The sequence below is a fragment of the Ranitomeya variabilis genome, chromosome 2 (assembly GCF_051348905.1).
Source record: "Ranitomeya variabilis isolate aRanVar5 chromosome 2, aRanVar5.hap1, whole genome shotgun sequence".
NCBI classification, from domain to species: Eukaryota; Metazoa; Chordata; class Amphibia; order Anura; family Dendrobatidae; genus Ranitomeya; species Ranitomeya variabilis.
In genome coordinates, this window is record NC_135233.1 from 785,432,986 (window position 1) to 785,460,111 (window position 27,126).

A 27,126-nucleotide genomic window follows, 5' to 3' on the forward strand; every position below is an offset into this window, starting at 1 on the left:
TGGAATGTGTTAGGTGGACATGGAATATGAGGGAAGAGAAAAACATGGGTAGACATATTCTCATATGCCATGTCTTTCCCTACATCAATTTCCATGTCTTATTGCCCCCTCATGTTCCATGTATCTCCCCCCATATTACATGCCTATCTGCCTAGCCCCCACAGTATTCCATGTCTACCCTTCCCCCCTCTTAGTTTTGCCTTTGCACAAAAGAACCATGCCTGGCCCTTCACCGCTGCAGCCTTGATGCTGACACTGCCACAGTCCTGATGCTCCCAAATGGATGAAGTCACCACCACGATCCTGTTATCGCTGCTCCTATGATCCATGCCATGTCCACGCCGCTTTCGCGTTCTATTCTGCGTGATTCTCCTTGTAGCATGTGTAGATCACGGTGCAGTCACCAACCAAATGGGGCTGCACTGTGCTTTTAGTTTTTATTTATATAGAGCACTATATTGGACTTTTAGCCTGTATGGTGCACTATATTGGGCCCATTGTGTTATGGAAAGCAATGTGGGGCACACTGTACTATATGAAGGACTATATGGGGAATCTAGGGGGATCAATTGGACAAAAATCACTTTGTATGGGCCCTCTCCGTCCACTTCTATGGGAGCAGTGGTGTAAAGCGTGACCCTGCTCCGACCGCTTGTTTGTGTGCAAAAATGTAAAGCATGACCCCGCTTCCTCCACTTCTGTATGAGCAGTAGTAAAGCGTGACCCAGCCTCATCCACTGCTATGGGAGTAGTAATATAGTGGGCGGAGCGGAGGTCACATGTTGCATACATTGGATGCTGTGTATCTAATCCCATCCTGCGTGATACACTCTGAGCTCAATATCTAATCCAACCATGTAATACACTACACTGAGCCCTGTATCTAATCCCACCGTGTGATCCTCTAATTGCATGTAATTGCGTATGTGATACACTCCACGTATCTAAGGCTACGTTCACATTTGCGTTGTTGGGTGCAGCGTCGGAGACGCGACGCAACCAACAACGAATGTACACAACGCAGCGTTTTGCGACGCATGCGTTGTCATAAGATCCTACAGATCGGGACTTTCGGCGCAGGGAAAACGCTACAAGAAGCGTCCCCTGCGCCCTGTCTTGTACGTCTATATGACGCATGCGTCGTAAAAACGCAGTACAACGCATACCGGCGCATGTCCATGCGCCCCCCATGTTAAAGATAGGGGCGCATGACGCATGCGTCGGTATGCGTCGACGACGCTGCGCCCAACAACGCAAATGTGAACGTAGCCTTACCCCAGCTTATGTTACAGCGAGCAGCACCAACGAACAGGATCGGTGCTGCTGTCCGTCCTCGGTGACACTGTACTTGTCAGTATCACTGGCAGTCACCAACAAAATGGCTCCGCACTGTGATCCTAAACTTCATTCTTTTCTTCTCTTTTTACCAACACCCAGAAGAGGTGAGGAGCAGTGACGTCACACACGTGATCAGACCATAACCACATTTACTGCAGTCATAATGTGAGCTAGTTGTACACTAGGTTTTAATGGCAAATGTCAGCAGCTGCTGCCCCTAGTGTTTAAAAGTGGAAATATCAAACCTTTGTAAAAAAAATATCACTTGCTTTTAATTCTGTAAAATATGAAAAATAATTTAAAAATATTAAATCATTTTTACTTTACATTTTTGCAATTGCTTTTTTTTCTTTATGGCACCTTCCCTTGAAAATAAATGGCTGAATAGGAGGTGGTGTCAGATGTCAGGAAACCATGCATAGTAATGAGGTAGATGACTGGATACTTGGACTGCAATACATTGGTGGAGAAAACATGCAGAAAATGTGTATGTCTGTCTAACCGGACTGTCCTGTGTATAATAACCAGTGCTATTAGATGAATAATTGTTTGTGTGTAATATATTTATAATATACTATGACTCCTAGCTTTTATTATACACAGAGTGCTCTAATTTTAATAACCCTGCCGTTTGTTTTAATGGTTGGTTGAGGAAGAGGTTTTAGAAATGTCTCAGATTGTGCAGATTATCTTAAGTGCAAGCGCTCCAAACCACACTCAGCCTGGCCTCATCATTAAACATTTTCCGCATAGAGGAGGAACTATTATGCCTCAACTGTTAAAAGAAAATAACACACAAATCAGAGCAAAAATGCAAGAGTGTAACATATGAAGAGGGTAAAAAATAACATTCAGCCTTTTTAATCATTGTGTTGTTTATCACTGATGATTAAGGGATGTTAGTTTCAACTCTCATAAGATATTATACTATATTGCTCATAAGAATTCTTTCAAATTGCCAGCATTCTGTAAAGACACAGTCACTTAAAGGGGTTTTCTGGGACTCTGATGTTCAATATCTAATTGGTGGGTATCTGGTTCCACGACCGGTCAGCTACATGAACACAACACTCTTTGGATCATTGAGCCTCTTCAGGCAACTGATTGGCACAGGTACAGGAGGCCCCGTATTGTTTAAACAGCCACACTAGTGTCACCAAAGATATTCTAATCAATAGTACCTTGGCAACTATCCAGGTGACAGAGCTGTGCTGTGCAGCTCCACAACTGTGCACTTCCTGTAGACAGCAGGAACAGCCGATTGGCAGGGTGCTGGATATCGTCCTGCCACCCATCAGATTTTATTAACCTATCCTAAGAACAGGTTATCAATGTAAAAGTCCTGAACAACCCCTTTAACAATTGGGGTTGTGCCTGACATTACAATTCGGAGCATATCAATCCTATTCAAAATGGAACTGTACTTTTAACAGACTTTACATAAACCAATAGTAAATGTAAATCTAAGAAACTTTTTGTAATATATTAAATCAAAAATCATTCCTTTCCCCACTTATCAATTACTTCTTCCTCATCCCCTGCCTTCTGAATTTGCAAGCCACTGTGAAACAAAAAACCAGATCAAATCCGTCTTTCTTAGACAAGACGTACTGCTAGCTCCTTGTGTTATCATTACAGCCCATTACACTCTATGGAAAGGGATGTGAGGAAGGAGGAGCAGGGAGTGGAAATGGGCAGCAGAAATGTAAAGTTTGTGGTGAGTTGTCTGAAAAGTCATTTATGTCATCTGAGAGCTGAAGTGCTACCAGACAACTCAGCTCTGCTGAATATTGTCCTCCAGACTGCTACACATTGTCTCTGTGTGCTAAAAATACATTAGCAGGAATCCCTCTCTGTGTGCTGTGCTTTGAATGGGAGAGATCACACCAGATGGTTTCCCATCACCGGCTTCCATTGGATTGCAAATTTTAAGTTTTTTGGAAGCACAATTACCCTTTATGCCGAAGTACCAGGCACAGCTAACACTAGACGTACCGCCCTGTGAAGTAGATGTAACGCTACACATCAGCTTCCATGGAGAGAGTTGGACCATTATCTTTCAAATCTTAATAACCTTACCTTAGGATAGACTCCAAAAACATCTTATTCCATAAAATTCTTCAGATTCTCTTCTCCAGATACTGCATTTGTTTTAATCTAGTAGACTAATGGGAAGCCATAATATATATTTAGATATTGTCTGTGTTACTCGCCTTACTTAACTTCTTTTCCCATTCTAACACAACATTGTTTCGCTTTTTTTTTTGTCTCAGAAGACCATCTGAAGCTAGAACTCACGAATCCAAGTGGAAAAGTAACATGCCACAACCTGAGTCTTCCAAGTAATGTACCATATTTACTGTTACATTTCATAAATGTATTCAAGTAAAGATGAATTAGTTATGGATCGGATTCTTATGTGAACTTATGCCTCTGAATTGAGTTACCCAATATATAGTTATCTGCATTCCTATGGCAAGCCACCAATAATAAATCCTGACTATATAATGACATTCTCGACAGTATCCCTCTTAGTTCAATAGTTTGGTGGTTAGATATATAGATTATCTGGTTTACTTCAATAGCTACGCCAGCCCCCTCCACACACACAGCACAAATCATACACTGACACTGGAAACTCTCTCATGTGGGACAAAAGCTGAAAGTGTTACATTTAGGAAAACCTTAAGGCCAGTCTCACACGTCCAGATAATTCCGGTACCGGAAAAATTGGTACCGGAGTTATCCGTGTCCGTATGCTCACGTGGCACATCAGTGTGGCACACATGCGGCAGCCGTGTGCCGACTGGGTACCACACGGACCGTGCAGGAGACAGCGCTACGTAGGGGCGGAGCCGCATATTCATCACTGTAATGAGCGGTACCACGTGACCGCTCATACAGGACAAGCTGCGACGCTGAGCGGAAGCATCGAGGGAGCTGGGTGAGTATTTTATTGCCAGCGGGCAGGTGCACAGGGGGTGGGAGGGGGTTGGTTACCGGGAACTTTATTTCAACCGCAAAAAAACAAAAAAAAAAAATGATTTTTCATTCCTTCTCTCCAGCGAACGCTGCTGGAGAGAAGAAATGAATGGCGGCTTCAGCACCACAAGCTGGGGGGACAGCGCTTACTGTAGTGCTGTCTCCTGCACGGCACACGGATGGCACATGGACAGCATCCGTGTGCGGTACGTGTTTTACACGGACCCATTGACTTTAATGTGCGCTCCCACGAACACTGACATGTCTCCGTGTTTTTCAAACGGACACACGGTCCGCGAAAACACGCTGACATGTGCAGAGACACATTGATTTTAATGTGTCTACGTGAGTCAGTGTCTCCGCTACATGAGAAAACTGTCACCACACGTACCGGAGCCACTGACGTGTGAAACCGGCCTAAGTCTGCGTGCACAATATCAGTAATATTAGCATTTTGGATGCAACGTATTTTCTCTGCTTCCAAAGCGCTGCATTGTGCAGTACAAGCACAGTGGATGGGATTAATCAAAATCTCATGCCCACTGTTCTTTTTTTAAACTGCATAAAATCACCTACAGTGCGGGTTTCCGAGCCGCAGCTTGTCAATTTCCCTTGTGGGAGCGCTCAGTCTTCTGTCCGGAATTTCCTTATAGACTTGCATTAGATGAGGAAAATCCGCAGTTAAAAAAAAGTTCATGCTTTGTAAGTGTGTTTACGCAGATGTTCTTTTCCTGATTTAACATTAATAAATAATTCAAAAAAATGATGTAATGGCCCCCCTATTTTTGATAACAAGGTAAAGCAGACAGCTGCCGACATATTATTAGGCTGGAAAGCTCCATGGTTATTGAGCCCTCCCAGCCTAAAAATACAAGTGTGCAGCTGCCCCAGAATTGGCGCTTCAAACTAGATGCTTTTCCCGACTCTTCCCGATTGCCCTGGTGCGGTGGCAATCAGTGTAATGGTAGTTGAGGCCAATGACAGCTGTGATTTGTCACAAAAAAAAATCCCACCCAGGTGTGAAGAAATTCACCAAAGTCAAAGTAGTCCAGAAAAGAGAAAGACCTAAAGAGAAAGAAAGAAAAACAAGAGACAGTCTCTTGTTCACCAAATTATTACCCAGATATTTTTTTCTTAAGTGTGTTTTTTATTTTTTTAATACCGGGTTAGTAATTGGAAACAGGAGGTTTGGACTGCCGATTTGAGCAGAAGCAGCAGTGGGAGGCAAACAGGGCACCAGGTTAGGTTTTATTGAAACCTTTAACATTCTTTGCTGCCTGGCATATTCCTGATGTGTACGTTTTCTGCTGTGCTTACCTTTTAACATGTACATTTGTATGCTTTTGCAGCCCGTGGCTTTCAACCTTAAGTAAATGTAAGCCATTTGTGGCCCCAGTGACTTTTACTACAATCGTTGAAGAAGAGAAGAAGCAGGAGGCTGCCTTAATTAGGAGCCGAGAGAAACCCCTGGCACTCATCCAGGTAAGCAGAGGAACATTTGGGCTGAGGCTATTGCGTGTTTGAGATTTGAGTAGGGTTGTTTTCTTCTTTTTAGCCTACGCACAATATTATGCCTGTCTATAAATGACTATCAGAATATTTTTGCCTTATGTTTCTTAGATTGAAGAGCGAGCAATTCAGGATCTGCTGCTCCATTACCAAGCAGTGGACAACCCAGAGGAATACATAACCGTTGAGCGATCAGCACAAGGGCCCATGGCAACGCCAATGTGGAACAAGCATTGACTATGACTTGGCTGTATTGTGAATCACATACATGTGGATATGTTGTTGTTCTGTTTTGGATCGTGTTTGCAGGTAGTAAAGGCACAAGCATGACTTATAGAGTTTGGTCTGAATTTGCTGGTCAGTGGTAAATGCACTAATTTCTTCCTGCCAGCCATATACACATACTTATTGCCCATGGACATTTTATATTCTCAGTTTGGGCTAAATTAATAATGATATATTGTTTATTTTAGAATATTTAATATTGGGGGGCAGTATTCTGTTTACAACATATTAAATTTCTGTTGCAAATAAAAGTGTGCAATTATAATTTTGTGAATGTTTTTTTTTTTTTTTTTTCTCCCTCAATTTATTTTCTTTGTTTCCTGTTATCTCTTAGAAACTCTAAACAACTTTGACATAGAAAAATGCTCTTGTTACTATGCATTAAAATTACACTAGGGGCCAATTCACGAAGACTGGTGTTGTGAATGCCAGTCTTAAAGGGAACCTCTCAGTAGGATCAACCCTCCTAAGCCATCTATATGGGTACGTAGGTCATAGGAAGCTGAATAAAATGATACCTTGATATCTGCGATCCCATGTCTCGCTAGAGACATTGTTTTTCTAAATATGTAAATGAGCTGTTAAGCACTATGGGCCAGACACAGATCTGAATCTGCCTCCAGAGTTTATTTTAAATGAAAGGGAGCTTTACCCCTGTGAGACATGCAGATCAGTAAAGACTGTCAGTCATTACATGTCTCACACTGGTAATGCCTCATTCATTAAAATAAACTCTGGGGGTAAATTCTCAGGGAGGTCTGTGTCAAGCCCATAGTCCTGAACAGCTCATTTACATATGAAGAAAAAGGTGGATTTCTCTTGATTAAGATGTCTGATTGCAGATATCAAGGCATCATTTTATTCAACTTTCTATGACCTACAAGCCCGTATAGACAGCTTAGGAGGGTTGAGCCTAATGACGGATTCCCTTTAATGAGGACTCGCTGGAATACAATGATTCAATTCCCCTAATTCATTAAGAAGCACCGCTTAATGCATTAGGAGCATCTGTTAACTCGTATGCCAGAAATGTACTCTGGTCAATGTATTCTGCTTTTTGTTATCCCAAATGTTTTCAGAAAATCTTTTCTGTCTAATTAGAGCAAGCATTGAGTGATACAACATAGTGACATGCTTGGACATGTCGGCTGCTGCAACTTGTTCATGTAAATTAATTGATATACTGGCTGTAAAAACTGATAAGAATCACAAAACTGGTATTCGGTGAAATTGCAGTCCTCTCCACCCTAATAGCCTGGAAATCCTGCAGACTCAGTATACAACAAAGATAGTAGTTACCTGACACTGTAGCCCTACAAAGTAGGGACTGTTTAGGCTCCAGAATGTTTTCTTATTCCACAGGACATCATGTATATTTTGAGATATCGGCATACGTATGTGCAGGTATATCTATGTACAGTTATATCGTTAAGCTGTCAGGTAAAACTATAGTCTATTTCCAAGGACATCCAGCACAATTTTGGATGCAGGTAAATATTATGGTGGAAAACTACATGAAATAACTGGAGTGAAGAAAGAAAACAGCAAAGTATTAGCAAACTAACTCCACTTTTTCCATTTGTTTTGATTTCTGAATATGTTTCCTCCTTGTTACCTTAAAGGGAACCTGCCATGTAAAAAACGCTATTAACCTTCAAATATTGGGTAATCTTAAGTTTAATGGCGTTCTGAAGCTACCCAGCTCCCGCTCTGAGAGCCCCTATGATGGGACGAAATGAACAATAAAGTCTGGCAGCCTCAGGCTTTCAGTCATAGGGGTGTGGTCGTCACTGCTCAGTGCTTAGTGAATGGTGGCTGTAACTGCGTCCCTGGCACTGACTGACAGCAGCTCCTCATTAGAACACCTAATTGAATATTCTGTTTATACCTTTTTTTAAGTCTAATTTATATGTGCTCACCTGTCTTGTGTTGTTGTTTTTTTGTTTTTCGCTTTGTGGACTGTGAGTTTAGTGAGTCCAGATGTTTTCAGCCAATTCATCAGTTGCGACTTTATAAAAAGTCACCAAATGTGGCACAACTCTGCTTTTAGACTATCCCTAATGTATTTTTGACTACATATTGGTACCATTTTTGTGCCACTTTGCAAAACGCACAACTTTTTTTTTTTTTTTCAGCAGTGTGATTAACACCAGCACCACTTCCTGAAAACGATTCATTTGAGGCCGGTGATAGAAGCAGAATGATGACAGCAGCGCTGCCCCACAGCTTCTATTACCGTACCCTGATCATTTGTTTCCAGGAAAGCAACTGCGGTGTTAGGAGAAGTGACTGTGACGACAGCAACAACTTAAGCTGTGGTCACTTATCGATCACCTCTACTAAACCAGGAAATCATCGGGGAACGGTGGTGATATAAACTGTGGTAAGTGAACACAGCAGTGCCCCCTGATGATGTCCTGTTACAGGAAGGGCGATAGATGCTGCAGAGAAGTGAGTGCAGCCCCAGCCTCCCGTCACATCCTGTTTGAGACTCCTCTCAAACGAAATAGAACTGGAAGTAAAGTAAAAACACATGTAGGAAATAGCAGGATAGGGAGAAGTAATTAAAGGGAACCTGTCACCCCCAAAATCGATGGTGAGGTAAGCTCACCATCATCAGGGGCTTATCTACAGCATTCTGTAATGCTGTAGATAAGCCCCCGATGTTAAGAGGAGAAAAAGAGGTTAGATGATACTCACCCAGGGGCGTTCCCGCTGCGGTCCGGGTCCGATGGGTGTCTCGGGTCCGATGGGTGTCTCATGTCTGGTCCGGAGCCTCCCATCTTCATTCCATGACGTCCTCTTCTGGTCTTCAGGCCGCGGCGCAGGCGTACTTTGTCTGCCCTGTTGTGGGCAGAGCAAAGTACTGCAGTGCGCAGGCGCCGGGCCTCTTTGACCTGTCCCAGCGCCTGCGCACTGCAGTACTTTGCTCTGCCCTCAACAGAACAGACAAGGTACGCCTGCGCCGCACCTGCGGCGTGAAGACCAGAAGAGGACATCATGGAATGAAGATGGGAGGCTCCGGGCCGGACCTGAGACACCCTTCGGACCCGGCCGCAGCAGGACCACCCCGGGTGAGTATAATCTAACCTCTTTTTCTCCTCTTTTAGGTAACATCAGGGGGCTTATCTACAGCATTACAGAATGCTGTAGATAAGCCCCTGATGACGGTGGGCTTACCTCACCATCGATTTTGGGGGTGACAGGTTCCCTTTAAGCTAATTACAAAAGTGTTTGCAGATTAAAGATAGGTTTTTATAACAATCTTTCTAGGTATCAGAACACCCCTTTTAATGATGACTTATCAAGGGACGATTGCAATGTTGCTCCACACTGCTACTAGTCAGCTTGTAGGAAGGAATAGATAAAGGGCCTTGATGAATGACTCCTCTTGATCAGGAAAACCAAGGAGATACAGCCAAGTCAACTGAGGCAGGACTCGCATAGCAAGCATATAAAAGATAACGTCTAAATATAGTGGTTGTAAAGTAATAAAAATGTTGGGAAACCTCATGTACTGTACAGTTATGTAATATAACAGATGAACTTTGTATGTCAGCTGGAGTTCACCTTAAGCAATCGCTGAAATTGGTTGTGCTAGCTTCACGCCATGTACAATTTGCCACTTGTTTGATGCATTTAAGCCTTTACTGTTCAAGAATAACCCATACATTTAGAAACTTTTGATAAACTTCTGCTTTTTTTTTTAGCACAAATCCTTTTTTGTTGTGTTTCATTTCCTTGTTGCGTGTTTTCATTGTAGTGCAAGTGGGCTTGGCGAGAGAGGACCGTGATTTTAGGCTTACTGGTTGATGGGAATACACCTATCACATGGACTGTCGTGGTGCATCACTCAACAATGCGTTTCTATGATTACTCATTAGGAATCAAGCTAGGGTTTTCACTGAAATTGTAAAAATTTTAATCAACTACACTGTGCGTAGTAGAACCATTATTTTACATTAAAAAAAAATAGAACCTGGCTGTAGGAGGAAAACATGAGCTGAGAAATGGAGCTCATTTGGAGCCAGCTGGGGAAGCTCAATTAGAGGTTTTGACCATTGCCTCAATGCTTCTAGTATTGGAATGTCAGCCTTGTCCTTTGGGACAGGCATGGACATTCATTGGTGCCCAGTATAGGAATTTCAGGCTAGTGCTATGTCCTGTGGGACAGGGGTGGACATTCATTGGTGCCAGTATTGGAATGTCAGGCTAGTGCTATGTCCTGTGGTACAGGGATGGACATTCATTGGTGCCCAGTATTGGAATGTTAGGCTAGTGATATATCCTGTGGGACAGGGGTGGACATTCATTGGTGCCCAGTATTGGAATGTTAGGCTAGTGATATATCCTGTGGAACAGGGATGGACATTCATTGGTGCCCAGTATTGGAATGTTAGGCTAGTGATATATCCTGTGGGACAGGGGTGGACATTCATTGGTGCCCAGTATTGGAATGTCAGGCTAGTGCTATATCCTGACATGGGTGGACATTCATTGGTGTCCAGTATTGGAATGTCAGGCTAGTGCTATATCCTGTGGGACAGGGGTGGACATACATTGGTGCCCAGTATTGGAATGTCAGGCTAGTGCTATATCCTGACATGGGTGAACATTCATTGGTGCCCAGTATTGGAATGCCAGGCTAGTGATATATCCTGTGGGAGAGGGGTGGACATTCATTGGTGCCCAGTATTGGAATGCCAGGATAGTTATATATAGTAACATAGTTACTAAGGTTGAAGGAAGACTTTAAGTCCATCTAGTTCAACCCATAGCCTAACCTAACATGCCCTAACATGTTGATCCAGAGGAAGGCAAAAAAAAAACCATGCGGCAAACACTAAGCTCCATTTTGGGGAAATAAATTCCTTCCCGACTCCACATACGGCAATCAGACTAGTTCCCTGGATCAACGCTCTATCAAGGAATCTAGTGTATATACTCTGTAACATTATACTTTTCCAGAAAGGTATCCAGTCCCCTCTTAAATTTAAGTAATGAATCACTCATTAGAACATCATACGGCAGAGAGTTCTATAGTCTCACTGCTCTTACAGTAAAGAATCCGCGTCTGTTATTATGCTTAAACCTTCTTTCCTCCAGACGTAGAGGATGCCCCCTTGTCCCTGTCTCAGGTCTATGATTAAAAAGATCATCAGAAAGGTCTTTGTATTGTCCCCTCATATATTTATACATTAAAATAAGATCACCCCTTAGTCTTCGTATTTCCAAACTAAATAGCCCCAAGTGTAATAACCTATCTTGGTATTGCAGACCCCCCAGTCCTCTAATAACCTTGGTCGCTCTTCTCTGCACCCGCTCTAGTTCAGCTATGTCTTTCTTAGGCTACTTTCACACTAGCGTCGTGCACTGCACGTCGCTATGCGTCGTTTTGCAGAAAAAACGCATCCTGCAAAAGTGCTTGCAGGATGCGTTTTTTCTCCATAGACTTTTATTAGCGACGCATTGCCACACGTCGCAACCGTCGTGCGACGGTTGCGTCGTGTTGCGTCGGACCGTCGCCACCAAAAAACGTTGCTTGTAACGTTTTTTGGTGCGTCGTTCCCGTCTTTTCCGACCACGCATGCGCTGCCGGAACTCCTCCCCCGCACCTCACAATGGGGCAGCGGATGCGTTGAAAAACAGCATCCTCTGCCCCCATTGTGCGGCGCTTTCACTGCTAGCGTCGGTACGTCGCATAGCGACGTGCAGTGTACGACGCTAGTGTGAAAGTAGCCTTATACACCGGAGAGGGAGAGGGGTGGACATTCATTGGTGCCCAGTATTGGAATGTCAGGCTAGCGCTATATCCTGTGGGACAGGGGTGGACATTCATTTGTGCCCAGTATTGGAATGTCAGGTTTGTGCGCTATCCTGTGGGACAGGAGTGGACATTCATTGGTGCCAGTATTGGAATGTCAGGCTAGTGCTATATTCTGTGGGACAGGGGTGGACATTCATCAGTGCCCAGTATTGGAATGTCAGGTTTGTGCTATATCCTGTGGGACAGGGGTGGACATTCATCAGTGCCCAGTATTGGAATGTCAGGCTAGTGCTATATCCTGTGGGAACGGGTGAACATTCATTGGTGCCCAGTATTGGAATGTCAGGTTTGTGCTATATGCTGTGGGACAGGGGTGGACACTCATTGGTGCCAGTATTGGAATGTCAGACTAGTGCTATATTCTGTGGGACAGGGGTGGACATTCATTGGTGCCAGTATTGGAATGTCAGGCTAGTGCTATATTCTGTGGGACCGGGGTGGACATTCATTTGTGCCCAGTATTGGACTATCAGGCTTTTGCTATATCCTGTGGGACAGGCAAGGGTGGACATTCATTGGTGCCCAGTACTGGAATGTCAGGTTTGCGCTATATTCTGTGGGACGGGTGGACATTCATTGGTGCCCAGTACTGGAATGTCAAGTTTGTGCTATATCCTGTGGGACAGGGGTGGACATTCATTGGTGCAGTCGTACAGGGGCCCAAAAGGTAAGGGGATTCTCTTCTACCTCCAATGTAGGTGGAATTGTGCATTATGAGCTATAGGGCTCATATAGGGCTGCAAAAGGCCCATATATTGTTATTTCGTAAGGGCTCACTTCTGTCTGTCTGCACCTGTCATGGACCGAGTCTTCTACACCTTACATAAATGGAAAACATTTTGTATGGCTTTGTAAAGGTCTCACCAACAAGCCACTTTTCAAACACTGGATTCTTAAAACACCCTGATTTATTAACAGGTCTACTGAATATGAAGGTGTACCTGTTTGACAAGGTTGCAGAATTTGAACTTCAGAACAACATATTTGAGGCCTTCTGCTTCGCGGTCTTTGTTGTTTGTGTCATGGTGGTCACACACTTTCAGCCCTCTTCCTCTCAATGAAGCCCACTCTCACATCCATTACTTCTCTGGCAGTTTTACTCCACTTGCATCTCCGGACAGTCCCAATAGAATCATAGAATGGTAGAGTTGGAAGGGACCTCCTGGGTCTTCTGGTCCAACCCCCTAGTCAAAGCAGGATTCACTAAATCATCCCATTAGGCCATCACCCACTCTGTTTCAGGGTGTTCCAATAAAATAATCCCAGACCCTATGCACTGTCGGAGCTCCAGCCTGCTCTTCTGTGCCTCTTTAGTGTGGCAACTCACTATCCCTTTCTTTACCCAGGGGTGCGCGATTCTCTGATCTTATGGACTACTTCAGCTCAATCCTAACTGTTCAGGGACCTGCTGTCTCTAATTTTCTGTACTTTAATATGTTGGCCAGAAAATGCCTTTTTCTAGCTCCTTCAGACAGTCATGTGACTCGCTGCCAGTTACTCAGTTTGGCGCCACAACCCATTCTTCAATCAGTGCCTTTGTTACCAGACTCGTAGTGAAGAGATCTGGCAACGATTTCACTATACAACACGGTTTTTGAATGGATAACATGTTCAACTTTTGCTGTGGTAGATCATGATTCATATATCATAGGTCCAGCCCAGGTATACAAAATTAAGAGCATTTTTGTCATGCAGATTTACATATGATTCTGATGGGCTTTTTTTTGGGTTATGCTGGGTTGTTTGGTGCTTATTCAGTACCATCACATTTATGCATTCATTGTTTTTATATTTTATTGATCCTCACTTAGTTTGTCCAGAGCCTCCTTCACAATTCTGAGCCTTAAAGGGAACCTGTCACGTCCCAAAACGTTAGTAACCTGTAGATATGGGGTTATTCTGCTGGTTAATTGCCTTCTAAAGCTGTGCGGCCACTGTACTGAAAGCCATGCGACTGGGAGGAAATGAGCTTTATTCCTCCTGGCGGCCTCTGGCTTTTAGTCATAGAGGAGTGGCTGGCGCGGCTTCAGTCACCGCTCAGTACATAGTAACTGGCGGCTGTAAGCATGCATTAGAACAATGTTAGCCTGCAGATTAACCCCATATCTGAAGGGTAATCCCTTTGTGGACATGACAGGTTCCCTTTAAGAAGTAAAATCTTCCATCTTTCTTTGCTAGCTCTATATCTGCACAGCGTACTCCACAGATTTGCATTCTAGAAAGTAAAGTATAGTAATCGGATGTTGGAAAGACAAACTCCCGAGTAAATTGCTGTTGAGCTGCTTCCAGTGACAGTTGTGGACATAATGGAAATAAGTAATAAAATCTGTACTTTTTGTCTTTTTCTGTTGATTTATAATTATATTTTCAGTGTCGAAACACAATTGTCAAGCAGAAGAATAAAGGCACCATGATCTATGACTCAAAAGCTTATGGACTTTGCGCTACCCGCTTGATCGTTTGCCGTTGGCACATCGCAATGTAAGGCGCTTTTCTGATACTGTTGTTTTTTATGGAGCCGTAAAACACAGTGACAGAATTCTACTTTTAATATAAAGATTTACTAAGCAAAAAAGGAGAAATACCCAAGACTCCTAAAATAAGAATTTCCGGTTTGGAGTGCATTCTTTGCTCTGTGGTTTAGACTGTGTATAGCTGTAGGGTATAATCATACTTAAGTGACAAAATATATTCAGCAAACAAGTGAAAATGCTTATAAATGTTAGAATTAAAGAGTCTATTGCGAAAATGAATGACCTACATTATCTAATGCTGAGAGATAGTGTACAGCAAGGCCCTAGGACTGGGTTTAAGGATCAGTCTGGTAAGCCAGCAACAGGTAATGCTTTTGAGCTGTGCTTGTTGGGTTACTACAGGTCAGTCACATACGCAAGCTGTGTATTTCTTGCTGGCTAAGTAGCCTTAAGCAGATCTAATGGTGATGTTGACAATTTATGAACCCTGAGACTATAGTTAAGAGACATACAAAGGAATGTGACGTACGACTTCCTCACTGTTTACCCTTCTCAATAAACTCTTTAGTGCTTCTCAGTGGGTTCACTGCTTTTACTGATTGAATCAAGCCCAGAAGCACAGTGAAGCTTTGTCTGAAGAACCTATTGAGACATACAGATTTTCCTTGTGATCATTACTTCCTCCTAAAAACACAATAACAGTACGGCTATTAGAAACCAGCGCAGCCACCGAGTTTTTGCGTTGGCTCCACCACTGGGGTCTTTTACTCTAAACTGTCATTGTGTGCACATGTCTTTACTCTGGTTTCTTCTCTGATGTAAATTGCACTACTGGACAACTTCATTTTAATCAAATCAGAACTCTAATTAAAATAAAACAAGTTATATTCATCTCCTGTTGCTGTTCCAGTGATGTCGGCGCTGCTATTCCTGTAGAGTGACGATAGACGAGCTGCAATCAATATTCGGATGGCAGACCGCCATTCTAATGAAACATTAAAAAGAGCAACGCCCATTGGCTGCAGCCTGTATGTGACTTAACAGTGTTACGTCACCGCGAGGGCCACCCCTTTGAGCAAGGAGCTAACCCTAAGGGTGAGTTCATACAGGGCGTTTTTGCTGCTTTTTTTTTCTGCAGCAAAACCTGATTTCTTGACAGGAAAGAAGCTGCATCAAAAACGCAAGTTTAGGTGCGTTTTTTTCATGCATTTTTTTTGTCTCTTTGTGCATGCCAATAAAGTTGAGTGCCCCCAGAGAAAAAAAATACTTCCTGTAGATATAATGGATAGATAGATGATAGAATAGGAAGGATGGATAGATTACCTGCAGTAACCTCTTTACAGGCATTTTCCCACGGTCCAGAGGTTACCTCAGGTCAGGCTGTGAGGGAGCGCAGGCTCGGTGACGTCACCCTCGATCTCCAAAGCAAGCGCCGGCAGCATCTCATTCAGTGGTTTACAGCCTGGGGTGGTCACATTAGCACTGCTCCCGGTTGTAAACTTATCTCCCCCAAATATGGATAACTGTGTGGGACACTCTTTATAATGGACTGCGTCGGATCAGGGAGTTTTTGTGTTGGTTTATTATTTTTATTTTTGTTACAGGAGATCGATGGCGCAACATGGATTACCTGAATAATAAAATGGGAAAACTGTGCTTTGTGTTTTATCTCATTAAAATACTTTATTCTGGCTGTGTCTTTATTTAACATGTAACAGCTATAGGATTAGTAATGGACAGGTGTCTTGTAGATGCTTCTCCATTACTACGCCGTGGGCTTAATGTCACTGGTGATATTAACCCCACAAATATTACCCCACTTGCCACCGCTACAGGGCAAGTCGGAAGAGCCTGGCAAAACACCTTTTCTGGGCAGCTGCGGGCTGCTGTTTTTAGGCTGGGGGGTCAATATCCAAGGCCCCTTGCCAACCTGAATACCAGCCCCCAGCTGTGAGCTTTAGCAAGGCTGGTTGTCAAAAATGGGGGGGACCCCAGGCAGTTTCTTTAAATTATTTAAATAATTACAAAAAAAAAGCGTGAGGACCCCTCTTTTCTTGATTACTAGCCTTGCTGACAGCTGAGGGTTGCAGCCCCCAGCTGTGAGTTTTGTCTGGCTGGTTGTCAAAAATAGGGGGGAACCCATGCCATTTTTTTTTAAATTATTTATAGCGCAGGAGCGGCAGATGAAAACTCCCATCAGCCGCTTCTGCTCTCACTGTAATTAGCGGTGGCAGGTGTCAGATGATGGGATCAGTAGTCCCATCAGCTGACACCAGTGACCGAAGGTAAAATTTATACCTCCAATCACAGATGAGCACTCCCGCTGTCTTTTGACAGGGTGGGAACCGCGGCTCTCTGACCGCAGCGGTGTTTGCTGCGCTGTCATACATATGACAGCGTGTCAAACCCTGTAATGTCGGACCCCCCATTCAAGTGAGTGGGGTTCAGGTCCGCTCTGCTGGATGACAGGCTGTATGCACGCACCATGCAGCCTGCCATCTAGATGTAGCAGAGCTGAGTGTGACGTCACATCCGGCTGTCAATGACTTTTCTACAGCAAATAAGCTGCAAGAAAAGTCAACCTTGAGTATTTGCAGCGTTTTTTCACCATCCATTCAAGTCAATGGGTGAAAAACTCTGGCAAAACACTGAAAGAAGTGACATGCCCTATGTCAAAAAATGCTGCAAAGCCCAAAATACTGATCACTAGTGTTGAGCATTCCGATACCGCAAGTATCGGGTATCGGCCGATACTAGCGGTATCGGAATTCCGATACCGGGATTCCGATACTTGGCGCGTATCGGATACCGGAATCGGAAGTTCAATGATTCAAAATTCAGAAATTCAGCCAATGAGAAAGATTCCAAGTGTGGGCACATCCTGTTTAGCATGGAGGGCATGAAACTACTGGCAAGGCTGTGATTGGCTGCTGAAATGATGTCATGATGCAGTTTAAAAGTCGCTGGCGCCATTTTGCGATCACTCTGCTGTGAATTCAGTTAGTGACAGGACGCTGTTTGCTGACTGAGGGACAGTTTAGAGATAGCGATTTGCTTCTTTGTGCTTTCCAAAGGCTAATTTAGCAACCGCTGTGTTCACCTACTATTCACCTTCCTTTTGCCTTGTAGCGCTGTTTTCACAGCGATCTGCAAGGTCTCTCTGTGTGTGTGTGTGTGTGAGTGCAGCCCACTCTCTAGTCTGAGTGCAGCCACATAGGCCATCCATAGCTGGTTGTATTCAGTTCAGGGAGGGTGGTTCATTGCCTCATACTGTCCTTTTTTTTTTTTTTTTTTGAAGTAGTGCAGGCTGCTGCACATTTTTTCCAAAAATTCCTATTAGTGTCTTTCCACCCGTCTCCAGCTAATTTGTGGAAAAACACTACATAGGATAAAGTAGAGGAGGGTTTTTGGGCCTTGCAGCGCCGTTTACGGCTGTCTGCACGGTCTCCGTGTGACTGCAGCTCGCCCTGTAATCTGTGAGCAGCTATAGCCTGGTTGTCTCCAGCTCAGGGTTTTTCACTGCGTCATACCGCCAAATCAATTTTCTTTTTTTTCAAAGTAGTGTAGTCTGCTGCTAATTTATTTTAAAAAATCCTATTAGTGTCTTTCCACCCGTCTCCAGCTAATTTGTGGAAAAACACTACATAGGATAAAGTAGAGGAGGGTTTTTGGGCCTTGCAGCGCCGTTTACGGCTGTCTGCACGGTCTCCGTGTGACTGCAGCTCGCCCTGTAGTCTGTGAGCAGCCGTAGCCTGGTTGTCTGCAGCTCAGGGTTTTTCACTGCGTCATACCGCCAAATCAATTTTCTTTTTTTTCAAAGTAGTGTAGTCTGCTGCTAATTTATTTTAAAAAATCCTATTAGTGTCTTTCCACCCGTCTCCAGCTAATTTGTGGAAAAACACTACATAGGATAAAGTAGAGGAGGGTTTTTGGGCCTTGCAGCGCCGTTTACGGCTGTCTGCACGGTCTCCGTGTGATTGCAGCTCTATCCGTTGTCAGTTCAGCCCAAAAAAAATAAATAAATAATAAAGTTCACCAAACACACCAGTTACACACCACTTTACATTTGTGTAGGCCACATTAGCTCATATTCAAGTCTAGTCCACACTTTAGAAAATTAGTGTGTCTTATACCTGTTAGGAGGAGTTGCTCAGGAATAAGCACACAAAGCCGTTAGTACTTTTCTGCTTATCTTTATCAGTCAACCAAGATGAAGAAGGCAGTGAGTAAGGCACGTGGGCGTGGGCGTGGGCGCGGAGCAGGGAGGGGACGTGGGGATTCTGTGCCTGCTGCGGGCACCGGTGAGTCATCAGCACCCACTTTCACAAGGGAACAGTCGTTCATGCGCAGCTTTGTCGCCGAGCGCCGTACACCGCTGCTGCGTGAAGACCAAATTGAAGCCGTTGTGGGATGGATGGCAGCTAATGCATCAACTTCCATTAGTGCCACATCCTCTCAGACACAGAGCACTGGAGAGCAGCCATCTGTCTCTTCACCACCTGCAAAATTGCCCAGGCAGACAGAGATCCCAGGACAGGAGCAGTCTCTACTTCTGTTCTCTGAATCATCTCTTGGCTTGGAAACAGGGGGCCAGCCAAGCAGCATTGGAGAAATGGAAGAAGAGGCAGGGTGCAGTGATGCCCAACAGCTTTTTCTGTCTTCCTCTGAAGAGGCGGGTGGGCCAGTGGCTCCGGTCACCACCTCGCAGGCCGCATCAGCTGATGATGACACTCAGGTGCCACTTACTGGTGCGTGCTCTGCTGCTGAGACTACCCAGGAGGAGCAGTTGGGGGCAGAGGGTAGTGTAGATGATGAGGTCCTTGACCCATCTTGGCGTCAGGGACAGGAAGGTGGTGGGAGCAGCTCTGAGGAAGAGATTCCCCGTACGGCCCAAAGAGGGAGAGGGAGGGGGAAGACTGCGGATCCTGCAGCCTCCGCTTTGGCACCCGTAAGGAGCATGTCTCTTCCAAAAGTCAAAAGGGGGGCTCCCAAGACTTGCAGTGCCTGGTCCTTTTTTGACACAGTTGCAGATGACATTTGCTATGTCAGATGCAAGGTGTGTCATCAAAAAATCAAAAGAGGTCAAAAAGTCGCCAACCTCAATACCTCCAACATGTGGAAACATGTGCGCAACAGGCACCCGGCGGAGTTAGACAAACACACTGAAGAGCTAGGCCAACCAACAGCGGCAGCTACCACCTCTTCAGCTCGTGTTGCCTCTTCCTCTAGCTCACACGCAGCTGGTTCGGCTTCCTCCCAGGATCGCCGTGGAAGAACCTCTGGCCCTGTTGTCCAGAGACCCGCTGTCATTCCACCCGCAGCACCACTTTCCCAGTCAACCACACACTCCCAGCCCAGTCTACAGCCATCGGTAGTACAGGCATGGGAGAAAAGGCGGCCTTTCTCGTCAAACCACCCACGAGCACAGGCTCTGACTGCAGGCATTGCCAAACTTCTGTCACTGGAAATGCTGTCATTCAGGCTGGTGGAGACTGACAGCTTCCGTGACTTGATGTCATTGGCAGTCCCACAGTACAGTGTGCCCAGCCGCTTTTACTTCAGCAGGCAAGCCGTCCCTGCCCTGCACAAGCATGTGGAGGGACACATAAAACACGCGCTACTGAACGCCGTCAGTAGCAAGGTCCACCTCACCACCGATGCGTGGACCAGTCAACATGGACAGGGGCGATACCTTTCCCTCACTGCCCATTGGGTTAATGTCGTTGAGCCGGGTACAGACCGTGCGAGTGGCGCAGGACGTGTCCTGCCCACTCCAAGGATTGCAGGAATCCATTCTGTACGCATTGACTCCTCCTCTTACACCAGTTCCTCAGAATCATCGCTGCAGGAGCCGTCACAGTCCACCTCCACATGGACCCGTGATGAACGTGTACCTGTTACGACCGACATGAGCACAGCCGTGGCCAAACGTCAACAGGCCGTCTTGAAATTAATTTTTTTGGGGAATCGTAGCCACACAGCGCAGGAGCTCTGGAATGCCATCAAGCAGGAGAGCGATGTGTGGTTTGAGCCAGCGAATCTCCAGCCAGGCATGGTAGTGTGTGATAATGGCCGAAATCTGGTGGCAGCCCTGGGCCTCGGCAACCTCACTCACATCCCATGTCTGGCACATGTGCTCAATTTGGTCGTGCAGAGTTTTTTGAGGGACTATCCGGATCTTGATGCACTGCTGCACAAGGTCCGCCTAGAGTGTGCTCACTTGCGGCGTTCCAGCACGGCAAAAGCGCGCATTGCGGCTCTGCAGCGCCGACACCGCCTGCCGGAACATCGCATCATATGTGACCTACCTACCAGGTGGAATTCCACGTTACATATGTTGGAGCGGTTGTGTGAGCAGCAGCAAGCTGTAATGGAGTACCAGCTGTATCAGGCGCAAAAAAGTCGCAGTCAGCGCCGTACAGACTTCACAACCACAGAGTGGGCCACTATGAAGGATGTCTGCCAGGTTTTGTGTCCCTTTGATTATTCCACGCGGATGGCGAGTGCAGATGATGCACTAGTCAGCATGACTGTCCCCCTTATCTGCCTGCTTGAAAAATCACTGCAAGCGCTAAGGGATGATGTTGTGGAAGAGGTGGAGGATGAGGATTCAGCATTTCCATCATCTTCTGGACAGTCAGCGCCACGTGGTTCCTCACAAACGCGTAGGCAGGGGACAGTTTGTGAGGAGGATGAGGAGGAGTCAATGGAGGAGGAAGACATCCGTCCAGAGGAGGGAGTTCCCGAATTGTCCAGTACTCAGTGTGTACAGCGAGGGTGGGGTGATGACGAGCGGGCAGAGATCACGCCTCCAGCTGGGGACAGCGTTTCTTGGGCAGTTGGCAGTCTGCAGCACATGGTGGATTACATGCTGCAGTGCCTGAGAAACGACCGCCGCATCGACCACATTCTCAACATGTCTGATTATTGGGTGTTCACCCTCCTCGATCCTCGCTACCGGGACAACGTAGAAAGCCTCATCACACCGTTGAACCGGGAGCGAAAAATGCGGGAGTACCAAGACACACTGGTCAGTTCCATCATCTTCTCCATTCCAACTGAGAGAAGTGCTGCTAGTGCATTCCAAAGCAGCTCAGTGCGTCCAGGCAGTGGTGGAGGCTCTGCACAAAGAGGGAGCAGAAGCAGTGCCTCTGCCCAAGGCAAGACCAGTATGGCCGAACTGTGGCACAGTTTTCTGTGCCCGCCACAAAAGTCTACACCATCACAGACGGCTCCAGTCAGCAGGAGGCAACGGTTCCGTCAGATGGTGACAGACTACATGTCTTGCCCTCTTGCTGTACTCCCAGACGGCTCTTCCCCTTTCAAGTTTTGGGTCTCAAAGCTGGATACATGGCCAGAGCTAAGCCAGTATGCATTGGAGGTGCTGTCTTGCCCTGCGGCCAGTGTATTATCGGAACGTGTCTTTAGTGCTGCAGGTGGTGTACTAACTGACCGTCGCATGCGACTATCCTCCGATAACGTTGACCGGCTTACTTTCCTGAAAATGAACAAGGCCTGGATCTCGCAGGAATTTGCCACTCCTCCTCCTGATTAAATAATTAGGTCACTGTATACGTTATCCAGGTCTCCTGTTGTGTTCATCTTTCTACCACCTGAACTTAAATTCCTGGGCTCCAACACCGCCAGTTGAGGCTCAGATGTGCCGTCTGCACAGTCAAAACATACGACCCAGTGTTATTGGGTTTCAGTAACGTCAGCTGATCCCCAGCTGTGTAGCCGGCAATGTGTCATGCGACCGCCACGCTGACACAACAACTGAAATGTAAGGGAATCTGTCCCCCCCCCCCCCCCCAAGGCGTTTGTTACTGAAAGAGCCACCTTGTGCAGCAGTAATGCTGCACAAGGAAAAAGGTAGCTATTTTGGTTTTGCTCCTTGCACACGCAAAACTTAACACTTATAAAATGTGTCCACTGATACCGTAAAACCGTCCCGGAGGTGGGACTTTCCTTCGTAATATGACGCAGCACAGCCGTCATTCCTACCCCCCCGGCGCCGCGCCCCGGCTCCTCAGCGTTGTTTGATTCCGTCCCGGAGCCTGCGCTGTTATGTTATCCCGTGGCCAGGCACACTTAGCGCTGCCCGTCTTCTGGCATCATTTGGTGTCAGGCTGGCTGCGCCTGTGCGGCCACGCTGGCCGAGAGCCCGCCTCGCAGTGTCTTCTGATTTAATCCCACTGGGGGCCTGGGATCTATGGACATGCGCAGTGCATATCTGAACCTCCACCTCTCACTCATCTCCCTATGGCTTCTTCAGACTGTTCGGTGTCAGCTGGTCCCTAATAGCATGCCACGGCCGTGACACCGCACAGTCTGAAAAAGAAGCCGTAGGGAGGGGAGTGAGAGGCGAGGATATGCACTGCGCATGGCCATGGATCCCAGGCCCCCAGTGGGATTACATCAGAAGACACTGCGAGGCGGGCTCTCGGCCAGCGCGGCCGCACAGGCGCAGCCAGCCTGACACCAAATGATGTCAGAAGATGGGCAGCGCTAAGTGTGCCTGGCCACGGGATAACATAACAGCGCAGGCTCCGGGACGGAATCAAACAACGCTGAGGAGCCGGGGCACGGCGGCGGGGGGGTAGTAATGATGGCTGTGCTGCGTCATATTACGAAGGAAAGTCCCACCTCCGGGACGGTTTCACGGCTTCAGGGGACACATTTTAAAAGTGTTTAGTTCTGTGTTTGCAAGGAGCATGATGAAAAGAGCCACCTATTCCTTTTGCATCTTTTGTGCTGCACAAGCTGGCTCTTTCAGCTACAAACGCCTTGGGGGGGGGGTTAAAGGTTCCCTTTCGACTTTCTCAGGCTTCGGCCTACATTGTGTTCCTCTGCTTTTCCACCTGCCCCTGGGCTCCAACACCGCTAGTTGCCGTCCAGAAGTGCTGTACGCACAGTCAACAGTCGCTCCTCTGTTATTGGGGTTCAGTAACGTCAGCTGTTCCCCTGCTGTGTGTGTGGCAATCCCTCCTACCTCCTCCAACCTCCTCCAACCTCCTCCTCCTCCACCTGTCCCTGGGCTCCAACACCGCCAGTTGCCGTCCAGAAGTGCTGTACGCACAGTCAACAGTCCCTCCTCTGTTATTGGGGTTCAGTAACGTCAGCTGTTCCCCTGCTGTGTGTGTGGCAATCCCTCCTACCTCCTCCAACCTCCTCCTCCTCCACCTGTCCCTGGGCTCCAACACCGCCAGTTGCCGTCCAGAAGTGCTGTACGCACAGTCAACAGTCCCTCCTCTGTTATTGGGGTTCAGTAACGTCAGCTGTTCCCCTGCTGTGTGTGTGGCAATCCCTCCTACCTCCTCCAACCTCCTCCAACCTCCTCCTCCTCCACCTGTCCCTGGGCTCCAACACCGCCAGTTGCCGTCCAGAAGTGCTGTACGCACAGTCAACAGTCCCTCCTCTGTTATTGGGGTTCAGCAACGTCAGCTGTTCCCCTGCTGTGTGTGTGGCAATCCCTCCTACCCCCTGCAACCTCCTCCAACCTCCTCCTCCTCCACCTGTCCCTGGGCTCCAACACCGCCAGTTGCCGTCCAGAAGTGCTGTACGCACAGTCAACAGTCCCTCCTCTGTTATTGGGGTTCAGTAACGTCAGCTGTTCCCCTGCTGTGTGTGTGGCAATCCCTCCTACCTCCTCCAACCTCCTCCAACCTCCTCCTCCTCCACCTGTCCCTGGGCTCCAACACCGCCAGTTGCCGTCCAGAAGTGCTGTACGCACAGTCAACAGTCCCTCCTCTGTTATTGGGGTTCAGTAACGTCAGCTGTTCCCCTGCTGTGTGTGTGGCAATCCCTCCTACCCCCTCCAACCTCCTCCAACCTCCTCCTCCTCCACCTGTCCCTGGGCTCCAACACCGCCAGTTGCCGTCCAGAAGTGCTGTACGCACAGTCAACAGTCCCTCCTCTGTTATTGGGGTTCAGTAACGTCAGCTGTTCCCCTGCTGTGTGTGTGGCAATCCCTCCTACCCCCTCCAACCTCCTCCAACCTCCTCCTCCTCCACCTGTCCCTGGGCTCCAACACCGCCAGTTGCCGTCCAGAAGTGCTGTACGCACAGTCAACAGTCCCTCCTCTGTTATTGGGGTTCAGTAACGTCAGCTGTTCCCCTGCTGTGTGTGTGGCAATCCCTCCTACCTCCTCCAACCTCCTCCAACCTCCTCTTCCTCCACCTGTCCCTGGGCTCCAACACCGCCAGTTGCCGTCCAGAAGTGCTGTACGCACAGTCAACAGTCCCTCCTCTGTTATTGGGGTTCAGTAACGTCAGCTGTTCCCCTGCTGTGTGTGTGGCAATCCCTCCTACCCCCTCCAACCTCCTCCAACCTCCTCCTCCTCCACCTGTCCCTGGGCTCCAACACCGCCAGTTGCCGTCCAGAAGTGCTGTACGCACAGTCAACAGTCCCTCCTCTGTTATTGGGGTTCAGTAACGTCAGCTGTTCCCCTGCTGTGTGTGTGGCAATCCCTCCTACCTCCTCCAACCTCCTCCAACCTCCTCCTCCTCCACCTGTCCCTGGGCTCCAACACCGCCAGTTGCCGTCCAGAAGTGCTGTACGCACAGTCAACAGTCCCTCCTCTGTTATTGGGGTTCAGTAACGTCAGCTGTTCCCCTGCTGTGTGTGTGGCAATCCCTCCAACCTCCTCCAACCTCCTCCTCCTCCACCTGTCCCTGGGCTCCAACACCGCTAGTTGCCGTCCAGAAGTGCTGTACGCACAGAGCCAAACACCTCGCCAATGTGTTAGTGGGGTTCAGCACCGCCAGCTGTTCCCCTGCTGTGTATACGGCAACGTGTACTGCGACCGCCACGCAGGCACAACAAGTTAAATGTAAGGGAACCTGACCCCCCCCCCCCCCCCAGGCGTTTGTTACTGAAGGAGCCACCTTGTGCAGCAGTAATGATGCAAAGGGAAAAAGTGCCTCTTTTCGTGATGCTCCTTGCACATGCTGAACCAAACACTTATGAAATGTGTCCCCACACAGCGTTAAACCGTCCGGTAGGTGGAACTTTCCTTTGTCGTGTGACGCAGCACAGCCATCATTTTTACCCCCTTGGCGCCGTGCGCCGCCTCCTCAGCGTTGTTTTAATCTGTCCCGGAGCCTGCGCTGTTAGGTTAGCCCTTGGCCATGCACACATGTTGCGCTGCCCGTCTTCTGACCTCATTTGGTGTCAGGCTGGCTGCGCCTGTGCGGGTGCGCTGGCCGAGATCCCGCCTCGCAGTGTCGTCTAATGTAATCCCACCGCGGGCCTGTGATCCGTGCCCGTGCGCAGTGCATATCCTCTCCTCTCACTCCCCTCCCTACGGCTTCTTCAGACTGTGCGATGTCAGCTGGTCCCTAATAGCATGCCACGGCCGTGACACCGCACAGTCTGAAAAAGCCGTAGGGAGGGGAGAGAGAGGAGAGGATATGCACTGCGCACGGGCACGGATCACAGGCCCGCGGTGGGATTACATTAGACGACACTGCGAGGCGGGATCTTGGCCAGCGCACCCGCACAGGCGCAGCCAGCCTGACACCAAATGAGGTCAGAAGACGGGCAGCGCAACATGTGTGCATGGCCAAGGGCTAACCTAACAGCGCAGGCTCCGGGACAGATTAAAACAACGCTGAGGAGGCGGCGCACGGCGCCAAGGGGGTAAAAATGATGGCTGTGCTGCGTCACACGACAAAGGAAAGTTCCACCTACCGGACGGTTTAACGCTGTGAGGAGACACATTTCATAAATGTTAGGTTCCGCATGTACAAGGACCATAATTAAAAGAGCTAAGTTTACCTTTTCCAGCATTAGTGCTGTACACAATGGCTCTTTCAGCTACAAACGCCTGGGGGGGGGGGGGGGTTAAAGGTTTCCTTTCAACTTGCTCGAGTGCAGGCTTCGGCCTACACTCCGCTCCCCCTGCTCCTCCTGCTGACCCTGGGCTCTAACACCGCCAGTTTTTGCCCAGATGTGCTAGCTGCACAGAGAAAAACACCAGCCAATGTGTCAGTGGGGTTCAGCACCGCCAGCTGTTCCCCTGCTGTGTAGCCGGCAACGTGTCCTGCGACCGCCACGCAGACACAAGAACTGAAATTGAAGGGAACCTGTCCCCCCTCCCCCAGGTGTTTCTATGTTTTACAGCTACCTTGAACAGCAATAATGCTGCATGTGTTCAAGGTGGCTCAGAAACTTATTCTCCTTGCCCATGTTGAAGTGAACACGTCTAAAATGTGTCCTCTGTGACCATTAAAACGTCCCTCAGGTGTGATTTGACTTTGTATTGACACACGCAACAAGCTCCTTGGTAACGCTGCCCGTCTTCTGGCATCATTGTTTGGCTGGCTGCGCCTCTGCGGCCGCCCTGACCCACACAACAGCCCTCGGTGTCTTATTTAATGGGACTGCGAGGGTGCGATTGATGGGCAGGATCAGTGCATCAGTTCGCCTGTCCCTCCTCTCCTTCCGCCTTCTTCGGACTGTGCGGCTTCATGGCCGTGGCATGCGATAAGGGATCAGATGACGCCGCACAGTCTGAAGCGGGTGTAAGGACCCGAGTGTGAGAGGCGAACATATGTGCTGCGCCAGGCCCTGAATCCCAGCCCCGCAGTGTTTTAACAATGTTAAGACACTGCGGGGCTGGGATTCATGGGCATCGCGAACCGCACCGGCCGACATTACATGATGCCAGAAGATGGGCAGCGCTAACGGCGCTAGGCCAGGGGATAACAC

General features: G+C 47.5%; 1 protein-coding gene across 2 annotated transcripts in view; it reads left to right on the top strand.

Moving 5' to 3' along the window:
• IBTK (inhibitor of Bruton tyrosine kinase) overlaps nucleotides 1-6,365 on the top strand; it is a 90,833-nt gene extending 84,468 nt beyond the window's left edge. The window contains exons 27-29 of one of the 2 annotated variants that reach the window (XM_077289819.1): nucleotides 3,612-3,680; nucleotides 5,670-5,802; nucleotides 5,941-6,365. In XM_077289819.1, coding sequence (XP_077145934.1) covers nucleotides 3,612-3,680; nucleotides 5,670-5,802; nucleotides 5,941-6,066 — 328 coding nt within the window. In that variant the 3' untranslated portion in view covers nucleotides 6,067-6,365. The remainder of the gene's footprint in view (nucleotides 1-3,611; nucleotides 3,681-5,669; nucleotides 5,803-5,940) is intronic. The other variant, XM_077289820.1, reaches the window with a different exon arrangement.
• The last annotated feature ends 20,761 nt before the right edge of the window (nucleotides 6,366-27,126 follow it).